The sequence below is a fragment of the Rhinichthys klamathensis genome, unplaced genomic scaffold, assembly GCF_029890125.1.
Source record: "Rhinichthys klamathensis goyatoka isolate OS25496 unplaced genomic scaffold, OSU_Roscu_1.1 h1tg000210l_1, whole genome shotgun sequence".
In the NCBI taxonomy this organism is placed as follows: Eukaryota; Metazoa; Chordata; class Actinopteri; order Cypriniformes; family Leuciscidae; genus Rhinichthys; species Rhinichthys klamathensis.
The window spans coordinates 386,745-398,330 of record NW_026606735.1 but is presented as its reverse complement, the minus strand read 5'-3'; the positions used below and the strand labels follow the sequence as shown (position 1 = coordinate 398,330).

The 11,586-nt window shown below is 40.7% G+C and overlaps 2 protein-coding genes across 4 annotated transcripts; both read left to right on the top strand.

Annotated features, from left to right (window-relative positions):
• Positions 1 to 3,348: 3,348 nt before the first annotated feature.
• Positions 3,349 to 4,939, top strand: cmklr1 (chemokine-like receptor 1). Of its 3 annotated transcripts, none has more exons than XM_056263938.1 (2): positions 3,349 to 3,417; positions 3,837 to 4,939. In XM_056263938.1, the coding sequence occupies exon 2, from the start codon at positions 3,856 to 3,858 to the stop codon at positions 4,915 to 4,917; it is 1,062 nt and encodes a 353-aa protein (XP_056119913.1). In that variant the 5' UTR covers positions 3,349 to 3,417; positions 3,837 to 3,855; the 3' UTR covers positions 4,918 to 4,939. The 3 variants fall into 3 exon arrangements, with proteins under 3 accessions (XP_056119913.1, XP_056119915.1, XP_056119914.1); XM_056263940.1 differs by having other exon boundaries at positions 3,392 to 3,412; XM_056263939.1 differs by lacking the exon at positions 3,349 to 3,417 and adding an exon at positions 3,478 to 3,513.
• A 1,768-nt stretch (positions 4,940 to 6,707) lies between these two features.
• LOC130097183 (chemerin-like receptor 1) lies at positions 6,708 to 9,033 on the top strand. The gene is made up of 2 exons (XM_056263937.1): positions 6,708 to 6,933; positions 7,692 to 9,033. The coding sequence occupies exon 2, from the start codon at positions 7,726 to 7,728 to the stop codon at positions 8,761 to 8,763; it is 1,038 nt and encodes a 345-aa protein (XP_056119912.1). The 5' UTR covers positions 6,708 to 6,933; positions 7,692 to 7,725; the 3' UTR covers positions 8,764 to 9,033.
• Positions 9,034 to 11,586: the final 2,553 nt, after the last annotated feature.

The following is an 11,586-nucleotide window of genomic DNA, read 5'->3' as shown; positions in this document are numbered from 1 at the left end:
TGTTCACGTCAGATCGGAGTGCCTTAATTTCAGAATATATAGCGCTGATGCAAGCTTGCATTGTATCCGCGGCCTCGTTCTCGCCAGCGTTGTCATCGTCATCATTCTCCTTTGTTTGTCTCTCGTTTTTCTCAGGTCTTTGAGTTGATTTGCTTCTAGCTTTTCGTTGTTTCTCCCCCTCCATATTTGTTCATCAATTACACGGCGTAAAGTTAAATAAAGCAGGGGAGTATAACCGACTTGTCTGGGAGCTCGCGTTCTACACTGCCACTCGCCTCGACGCCATACCGGAAGTCTCGCTGAGGTGTTTTTTACTGTTCCCAAACTGCAGTAACCTTGACGTTCTGTCTTGCCGTGTGAGCGCGGGGTTTCGTCTTCGCTCTGTTCGCGTGTGTTGTGTGTAGCACGCGGTTCGTGTATACATGGGCCTCGTGCTTTCATGTCTTGTGCTGTGTAGCACACAGCTTGTGTTTTACACTAGCTGTGTGCTTTCATTTTGTCATGTTCTGTGTGAACAAGTGGTTTATGAGTGTTCTCATTGCTCTTCATGTCTCATTTTGTGTGAGCACATTGCTTGTGATTTGTTTAACTGGCAATATGCTTGTTTTTTTATCATGTTTGTTGTGAGAACATGGCTTGTCATGTGTGTTTCCTTGTGCCATGTGCTCTCCTGTCGATTGTGTCTCCCATCTTGTTTTCTGATTATTGGTTCTTTTGCCCCACCTGTCCTCCCTCGTTACCTGCCTTGTTTTCTCCCTATTTATTCTCCTTGTGTTTGCAGTCCTGTGCTGGTTTGTAGTTTTTGTTTGTATTTTGTTTTATTATTAAAATAAAGCCCTTCAACTCTGCACCCGAGTCTTCGCTCCTTTCACCATCCCCAGTTTAAACCACCTGACAGTTGAGTTTAAAAAAAAAAAAGAGCTTCCCCTCTTTGAAAGACCAGCAGCCACCACTGGGCCACACCCATAATTACACCCGACTGGTACCAGTTCTGGGCTTTCCAATGGACCAGAGCTCTCACACAGTGCTGGTTCACCATAATGTGCAGGCGCATATGCAGTAACCCTATTCGGAGTACTGACGATGTGGCGGCACGTGCGCACCTACCCTGAAGGAGGCTATCAGCTGTTGGATAGAGAGAGCGCGCTCTGGTGTGAGCTGCACTCCCATCATTACGGAGTCGATAACTGTGGCCAAAAAGATTACATTCTGGCTGGGTAACAGTTTGCTCTTGGAATAATTGATACTGAGACCAAGACATTCCAAATGGCTGAGTATCATGGATCTGTGTGTCAATAATTCGGTCCTCGACTGAGACATAACGAGCAAATTGTCAAGATAATTCAGCAGGCGCACTCCCTGTTGCCTCAGGGGAGAAAGCGCTGCATCCATGCACTTTGTAAATATACGGGGTGCTAGTGACAGACCGAATGGCAGGACTAATGAATTGTGACCTAATACCTGGGTGTTGTGTGTTTGAAACATACTCTTTTTGTGCTTTATTTGGGTCGCTGTAAAAACAGCGTTTGTTTGTAGGGGAGCGTGCAGCGCAACGGGCCCATTGACTACAGTATGAAAAACTCCAGCCGCCTGAGCTGAACAGGGAGCTGTGAGTTTTAGACAAGCTCTTTTTGAGGGTGGTCCAACTAGTGCGAGACTCAGACCCTCTCTCTTTTTTCCCGCAGCTAGGAGGACTTCGGCGGCTCATGGTCCAACACAATAGGGTCGGGGGCCCTGGCGCCGGGCCAGTGGGTTGCGTTTAGTTGATCTTGAGCAACTTCGGGTATCAGCCGCAGGGCGGGACTGGGAGACCTGAGGTGCTAGTTTCGCTGGCTGTGGAGGCGACATTCTCTTGTGGCGACTCGAAGCAGAACTGGAGCGTTTAGGCAGGAAGTGTCTCATAGCTTGAGAAGTTTTCTGTGCCTCAGTAAACCTCTCAGAAAACCCTTTCATCCCCGGGCCAAAGAGACCGGTGCTGGAGATAGGAGAGTCAAGGAGCGCCGTTCTGTCCGCCTCCTTGATGTCTGTGAGGTTCAACCAGAGGTGGCGCTCGAGCACGACGAGGTTTCGGCAGGGCTTCAAGGGGTGCACCGCTCTTGATCTCCAGCCAGCAGCAGTGGGTGGACTCAGATGGGCGGCGACTGCTTCCTCGAGCGGCGGCAATTTCTCATATCCTTTTCCCGCTGCGCTGTCGACAGAGGAGAGCGTAGCGGAAGTGGAAGCGCTCGTGCAAGCTGAGTATGGCCGCGCCATGACTTTGCGAGTTCGTCGTGAACTTCAGGGAAGGAGGGCGCTGGTTTGTGGCGGAGGGCTGGTGCCCTGACAGAAACCATCCATCCAGCCGACTCCTGGGCGGCTCCTCGGCAATCCTGGTCACGTTAGCTGTAGCGCTAGCACAGAACTGTGAGAGGGCGGGGTCCACCGAGCCCTCCGACCATTCCTCCTCAGACGCAGCAATGGAGAGGCTGTCATGCTCTTCATCCGATCCGCCGAGGGAGATGAGGCCCGTCGCATAAGAGAAGGGGTGCTGGTCTGCCTGAGTCAACAGGACTGGAGAAGATTGTGACGGAGAAAGCGAGGCACACGGGGACATGGCCGGCGTGGGCTCGCTATCTTTTACCGCGGCTGAAGTAGCGCCAGGAAAGGAAGATTAGGAAGAGTGGTGTCGCCATCTTGAAAGAGAGCTAACCGCACCCGCAGTGCTGAGTGAGGACTCAGAGACATGAAGTGTCGCTGAAGTTGAGTAAATCTGATATTTTGGTCGAAATGAGAGATCTTTATAGGCTTAGGCCACGCTCATTTAGGTGCGCTCTGACTTATTCAGCGCCAAGTCATTTGGTTGGGTTGCGCGTCTGAGGCGCGGGGCCATTGTATATGCAGTTGCCACAGCACAGCCAATGAGCGAGCTAGACGCTCTGCTGTGTTTCACTGTGCAGCTGCACTGCGTTTTAAATTATTGCTTCAATATTTCGAGGAAAATGAGTTTCCCCACTGCATTTTAGCTACGCAATACGAAGTGACTGTTCTCGAAAAGGAACTTCTATTATGACAATGGAGGTATGTGGCTATTTAAATTAAATGACTATTTATGTCTTTACAGGCTGTGACCAGGGTGATCTCATCACTGAATTACGTCAGATCACTGTAGACTGGCCAACGCTTTTATGAATCTGTTTCTGCAAAACTAGAAGAACAAAATCAAGAAGTGAAAGTAGGGGATCTTGTTGATGAGGAAAACAAAAACAGTTTTTTGTTTTTTGGAAGTGTTTTGTGGAAGTACAGCATGTGCAGTCATGCAAAATATTGCTCAAGAGAAGGATAGGACAGCAGTACTTTATAAATGCAAAAGCGACACAGTTGTCAGATGTCAAGTAGGTGCTGGTGAGGTAATGCTGGAGACACCGTTTCTTGGGTGAGGTGAGAGAAAGCTGGTTATTTACGAGACTTGTGAATATTTACTCCAAACCATTTTTGAAGTGAAGTGTTTACCTTTGAACGTTTCTGTCCACTGAGGTAGGCTACTTATAATTATTATAATATTTATATATTATATAATATTGAATCTATTTTGATTTACATAATGACAAGGGTTTTTTAACTAATATTTTACTTCATTTATTTAGTTATAATTTTCTCTCAAATCATTTGTTGCTAATCTAACTTATATTATTTTTTAAAAGGTCACAAAATGAATTTTCATTAAATTACATTGAACTTTTAGGTTGAAATGACATTGCTGATCAATATTAATATGGGAGCAGTGACTGTGATATTACTGATATTAATACTTGAAGAACAATTTAACTAACAAAATATCTTTTGTTGTCTGCTTTCAGGGTATTAACGTAAATTACAATGGATTCAACAGATTTTCAATTTAACTATGATTCAACTTTGGATTATGATAATTACATAGATTATAACTCCAGTAATATAACTTACGATGGAGTTACTTCCCACACGACAGTCCACACCAAATGTTTCACTCAAGTTCTTTGCCTGGTGTTGCTGGTGATCAATGTGATCATCTGTTTGCTGGGCCTTGGAGGAAATGCGGTGGTTATCTGGATTGCAGGGTTTGGCATGAAGAAGTCAGTCAATACTACCTGGTACTTGAGCCTGGCTCTATCTGACTTTATATTCTGTGCCTGTTTGCCTTTTAACATTGCCTACAGCGTCACCGCGGACTGGATCTTTGGCCTCTTCATGTGCAAGTTCACGTCCTTTGTCATGTTCCTCAACATGTTCAGCAGCATCTTCCTCCTCGTCATCATCAGCATGGATCGCTGCATCGCTGTCATGTTTCCTGTTTGGGCACAGAATCATCGCACTATCGGAAAAGCCTCTGTGTTAATTGTGCTCGCATGGATCATCTCTGCAGCTTTAAGTATCCCATCTATTGTATTCCGTGATGTCCAGAATCACCTAGGCACAAACCGATGCATGAACAACTACACGTCCAGCCAGTATAGCCACAAAATCATTGCAACAAGTCGCTTTGTTTTTGGATTTGTGATGCCTTTTATCCTCATTATCTTTTGTTATTCTGTCATCATCCTCAGACTGAGAGCCACCCAGATGGCAAAGTCCAACAAACCGTTTAAGATTATGACGGCTCTCATTCTTACCTTCTTCCTGTGCTGGCTGCCGTACCACACATTTGTGCTAATCGAACAAAACGAAACCTTCAACACTGAGGTCATTGCTCTCGGACTGACCATTGGCACCACTGTTGCTGCCGCTAACAGCTTCCTAAACCCTGTTTTGTACGTCTTCATGGGCAATGACTTCAGGAAGAAGTTCAGGAGCTCCATCTTATCAAAGATCGAGAATGCAATTGGAGAAGATGGCCGAACGATCAGTCGCTACCTGTCTCGCTCTAGCTCAATGGATGCCAGGGCATCTACTCATATCTAAAGAATAAACTAGAAGTACGTTATTTTGCATTAGGCCTGCCGATTTAATGCAGGGATGTCAAACTTAGTTCCTGGAGGGCTACAACTGTCCTGCAGAGTTCAGTTCCAACCATAATTAAACACACCTGAACTAACTAATCAAGGTCTTTAGGATTACTAGAAACTTTTAGTGAGGTGTTTTGGAGCTTGACACATTTGATTTAATGCACATATTTAGTATGATTAATTGTAAAAAAAAAACACAAAAAAAAACAAGGGCCAGATTTTCTAACAGCTTGTGCCAGCGCAAGCCCTTAACTACTTTAGTGATGAAAAGGCATGGACACAGAATCAGAAAGAGCTTCATTGCCAAGCATGTTTGCACACACAAGGACTTTGTTTTGGTGACAGAAGAAGCTTCCAGTAAACAGAGACAACAACATATAGATATACAGATAGTAAAATAAAAAATAAACAAATTTTATAGAATTAACAGGGAATGGAATAAGAAGAGGTAAATACTTGGAATAAGAAATAGATATAAGAGACATTGCACATAGTTGTCATTGCACAGTGGGGAGAACATTTAACTGTCCATGAGGTAGAAACTTTTCTTTCTTCCCTGGGGGAAAAAACTTTTCTCTTGTCTGGTTGTTCTGGTGCTCGGTGCTCTGTAGCGCTGGTCAGAAGGCAAAGGTTCAAAGAGAATGTGGCTTGGATGTGAGGGATCCAGGGTGATTTTCTGACCCTTTTCCTCATGTATACAGTTCTTGGAGGGTGGGCAGAGGAGCACCAATAAACCTCTCAGCTGTCCGAACAGTGCTCTGTAGTCTTCTTATGTCGGATTTTGTAGCTGAGATAAACCAGACAGTTATTGAAGTGCAGAGGACAGACACAATGACGGCTGAGTAGAACTGCATCAGCAGCGACTGTGAGCAAGTTGAACTTCCTCAGCTGGCAAAGGAAGTACAACCTCTACTGGGCTTTTTTTTTCACTATATGGAGTCAATGTGATTGTCACACTTCAGGTCCTGAGAGATGATTTAACCCTAAAAACAAAACATAATGCAATGCATAATTTTGAATACAGCTAAAACATCTGTGAAAAATCAACATGGGTAATGAAACGAAAATGAAATGAAATTTGGAATGATTTCAAGATCTGGCGTTTTTACCAACTGCTTTTAACTTGACACTTCATCTTAAAATGTGCTGCAACAACAAAAAATATCTGACCAAAGTCACGTGTATAGACGAAATGTAATAACCCTTCCTGTGTGAATGAAGCATAAGGACAGACCAACATGATTTTAGGCCAGTCATATGCCTATTGTTGTACATTACATGGAAATAAACAATATACTGACTTCTGACGCCACTTTACATATATATATATATATATATATATATATAATGATTTACATGTTTACCACAATAATGTATTTTATAATGTATTCATTAATGTCTTTGAATTAGCTTCATTTGAGGCTTTGCAGTTAATTATTTAAGTGATTTACAGTCCTAATTTTCAGTGAATTAGTAAGTAAATTAAACCATCATCATGCACAATGCAAATGGATTCCTGATGTAAGGAATACATTGATTCTTTAATCTTTATAACCAGTTGTATATTGACTTAACTGAACTTTTCTGTGACTAATAAACACTCTTGTTTAACTGCAATTATTGTCATTTGAGCTTCACAACATACCCAACTTCAGCATCCTCCCACAATGTTAAAGGCGGCAATGTTTGTCTCGTGTTGGTCTGTTCACTGAAATGGTGCTACATTCGCGGGTTTTAACCTCAAACCAGCCTGTCTTTAACTATCAGATGATCAGAGCCGCTTCGAATAGGGTACTGGTGTGGCCGTCAACAGTCTCAGTTCTCAGAAAATGTTTTGCATCTTACAGAGGAACTAGGTGTTAAGATATTTGGCCAGTAGCTCAGTCTGCACTTATCAGATTAGAAATCAACCCAGCAGCAGAAGTACATATCTGAAGCATTGTAAACGGCATTGTGAGACTTTCTTTGTGAGGTAAGTTATTTTTTGGCATATGAGCCAGTGCATCAAAGATAAATAAGATACACTTCACTATCTGTATTTGATCATGCAATGAACACTTGTTTTCTGTACCATTCTGAAGACAGAGAGCCGTGAAGGAATTAAGATGCATGTGACTAATTCTATGCTGTAACAGAATCAACTAAGATACTTAAAAAATTCAGGATTGCAAACATCTTTGCAGGTTGTAGATATCAGATATGATACAAAAAAAGAAACATTACATCCTTCTCACTTATACTGGTCAGTCATAATTTTTACATGTTGAAGTTTCAAAGTGAGTCAGTTGCATTTAAAATTCAAATGTGAATAACATGCCTCCTGTGTAAATTGTGGTTCTGTGTGGTTTAAACACTGAAATAGCTTTTTTAAGTAACAAATTAAGCAATTTCCTTCATACAAATAACCCTTCGGAGGTAATTTAAAGTCACAAGGATAAACAGAAAAGTGAACAAAAGAGTACATGAAAAAAAATAAGGGAAGTGATGGGAGAATTCTGGAGGTGTTGTGCTTTTTATTGGCCTGCCAGTTTTGCCTGTCAGAAAAGGACTGATTAAAAAAAATAAGTCTCTTTAATATCCCCCAACCTGATGGAAATTATGGGAAAGGCAGTTAATTGCAAATCAAGTGTCATGGTGTTTTTGCTCAGCAACTGCATTCATTTTTAGAAACATGCAAAATAGCTTTACTTTAAATATATTTGGATAAATTGCATGTTGTTCTCATTACAGAATTCTACTTCCTATTCAGTTCTAACAAGGCATAATGGATTCAACTGAACCAGATCATGACTACAGTGCTACTTTGGAAGAGTTTACAAATTACTCAAAAGAAAATACAGTTTCTGTGAATTTACATGCTGGAAACTGCAGGGAAGCAGGATGTGTAATCACAGTTATTTTTAATGTGATCATATTCCTGCTTGGCATCATTGGAAATGGTGCTGTGATCTGGATTACTGGTTTTAAGATGAAGAAGTCTGTGAACACCACCTGGTACCTGAGCCTGGCTTTGTCTGACTTCATTTTCTGCGCTACTCTGCCTTTCCTCATGAGCTCTATAGTTACTGCCAGCTGGATTTTTGGGCTCTTCATGTGCAAGTTCAACTCTTTTGTCATGACCCTCAATATGTACAGCAGCATTTTCATCCTGGTCATCATTAGTGTGGATCGCTGCATCACAGTCAAGTTTCCTGTCTGGGCCCAAAATCAACGCACTGCAAAGAAAGCTTCTTTAGTTGTTGTGATGGCTTGGTTCATGTCTGCTTTGCTTAGCATTCCATCTGCCAAATTCAGAGAAATCAATACAAATCAAACATCAACAGTCATATGTTATAGCAACTATGAGGATCACCACAGAACCGTCGTGTTCATGCGTTTTACTTTTGGCTTTTTAATTCCGTTCCTGACCATTTCCACCTGTTACTCCATCCTGATCTGTAAACTTAGAGCAAACCAAATGTCCAAATCCACCAAGCCCTACAAGATCATGACATTACTGATTACAACTTTTTTCATCTGTTGGTTGCCATTTCACATTATATCTATTATAGAGTTGAACAAATCTAAAAATGCTCCACACGATGCCATCTTTCACGCGGCCCAACAATTATCTGCAACTCTTGCCACTGCAAACAGCTTTATAAACCCATTCCTCTATGCATTTATGGCCAAGGATTTGAAGAAGAAATGCTATTCCTTTCTGTCAAAGATTGAGAGCGCCATTGATGAGGAGACCCGAAGCGCTTTCCAAAGAACTTCCATTACCAATTCTGTGGATAACAGACTTTCCACTGCTGTCTGAAATTTTAAAAAACAATTCTTGGACAAACGATATTTCTCTTTATTCTCTTCCAAGTCTGACTGGACTATAGAAAAGACTGAACATTAACAAGTTTTACAATTGTTTGTCTGTTGCATGTTGTTCAGGAATGTATAAGTAACACAGCTGAAAGGTCAAGAACAATTTAATGCAAACAGGTTCTACCAAAGTTTTGTATATTAAAATGCCATTTTGCTTAATGATTTTGCAGAATTCTTTGATAACTATTAAATCTTTACTGTTTTTATCTTATCTTTTGTGCATGTGTCATGTATGCAGGTAGCACTCACAAGATTACATTACATTAACGACAACCACAGAGAAATGGAAGCTTTTTGCTTAGGTTCTGTCAGGAAGACTCAATCAGCGCGCCATGTATTACCTCATCCCTATCCAATCAGGTGTTAACAGTCACAGTATATAAGATTGCTACTTACACTTGTCTGAGTTCGCAGATGCTGACGCTGCCATTCACCTCCATCCTCCCCAACCACCACCAAGACGGTACCTTCCCATCACCACCACCAATATGGTCCCTTCCTTACCTCCAGGGGGTCGGCTGCGCCCCCGCCTTCATCTCAGGCGGGACATGCAGATTCGGCTAACCTCGCTTTGCTCGCTAAGGACGGGGCCTACGCCAAAGAACTCATAAATTTATGCTTGCTGAGCTGTCAATAAATGTATATAGCTATTCAATTTATCTCCCGAGTCATTCTGGTAGAACTGAACATAACCAGGATTATAAATACACAGGAGAAAAGAGAGCTCCGTTAGACATGGGTGGCAATAATCAGTAACTAAGGGTAGCTACGTTTAAACAACAATGTTGTTTGTGCCTATAGACTGAACATGTAATAAGCATGAGCATGACGTCACCGTCTTCACAAATTCACGTTTTTGTTGTTTACGCAGAGAATAATTGTATCGTTATCAAAAGCTTGCACTTTGAAACCGTTTTCAAAAGTTTGCATTTTCAGGCTCCCAAAACGCTGTTGTTGTGTAAATGAATGGCCAAAATGCATAAAAAGTTTTTAGTTGAAAAGGGTGGTGTAAACAGCCCCTAACTAAGGGAACAAACTGACACACACAAGAAAAACTATACTATAGGTCAGCTTACAATCACAGCTATAGGGCACACAGTCAAAAAGGAATAGGGAAAACAGAACCAAAACACAATAAAACAAAACCAAAACAGGTCATACATCTAACAGCATGTTACCGATCAATGCATATACATACATATATAGAGCCGGGTATCAAAGAATTTGGGGTTTTAAATTTATTGATGATTGAATGCATTGAGCATAATTTGGTCAAAATCAACAAATCTTGTCATGATCCACATCTCACTCTATTTTGCTAAAATATAAGCATGCATACATGTTCTACATAAAATTTTGTACTAACCATTCTGTTTCCTTTAAGTGCCGGTACATTTCTAAATGATATGATAGGCCGATAAGTAATTCAATACATACACAACACATTCAGAAAGACACCAGCTTTATTTCATTTGTATATGGTAAGCATTAGATACTTCCTGTCTTTCAATACTTCCTGCTTATAAGCTTTACAAAAATGTATTTGCATGTATCTAGTAAGATGATTTTCTTGGAAGCTCTTTAACATTTTGCTACATTCACGCTTGTTATTGTTACATTAGTATTTTTAAACATTTTTAACCTAACACTAAATTAGCTAGGGGTGCAGGGCTGCTGACTGCAACACAAATGGTTGCAACGTGACAAAATATAAAAATCTAAGACAATAATTTAAAGTCGTGTCCAAATGTTGTTTCATCATCATCATTAGTCAAAATAACCAGTCAAAAAGATGTATCATTTGCTTCAGATTGCAGCTAGAAATGGTCTAATTATTGGGAAATACCAACCAAGGCCTGCAGCACTACCATTGAAGAAACCATTGAAGACATTACAGACGTGACATCATTGAATTTGTCAGAATTGTGCGACATTCAATCACTCTTTGTGGATACCAATGATACATATAAAAACAATTCCTAACTTGTCTTTGATATGTTTGATTTGTCTTTTTTATAACAGCATGTATGGTTTGGAAAGTGAGAAATGCATTACCTTACGAAAAATAAGTTTATTCATGTGTGCTATTAGTACACGTCTTTTAAACTAAAAAATAAGAAAGTATAGCCTATACTTTCAGTCTACATTTTATGTATACGTAACTTACACTGACAGAAAAGTCTAAGTATATTTGGCCTATATACTTGAAGTCAATCTTTTGATCGAGATCTACTTAGATCGAGTATTATTAAGTATTATAAGTATACTTTGCTTGTGTGTTTACTCTTTTTGAGATTGAGTAGCCTATTAATACATTTTTCACATAGTTTTACATAGTCTTATAAACTTATATTGTTTGAAAATGTTGATTTATAAAGAAAACAGATATGTTCCTAATTCTGAGTATCTGAATTTTTGTGTAGTCTAGTCCATTTTTCTATTTTAGGCTGTCCATGTTTTCACTGTCCATGCGCTATTACGCATCTTCTGAAATAGTACAGAATCTCCGGATCAAAACACAGGCGAAGAAGCAGCAGAAACAACTGATAGAAGATTGCTTGCGCAAATGTAAAATTACGCAATTATCAAACATTAAACAGCATATACATTCAAAACCATAGACATAATAAATATATAGACGCCCTACTGGCTGCTGGATCGTACGTCAACGGCGCCGCCATATTGCAGAGGTCAACTTTCCCATAATTGTCATAACGGGAATTGATAAAAATGCCTGCTTCGTGTGCTGTTTGTGGCTTTACAA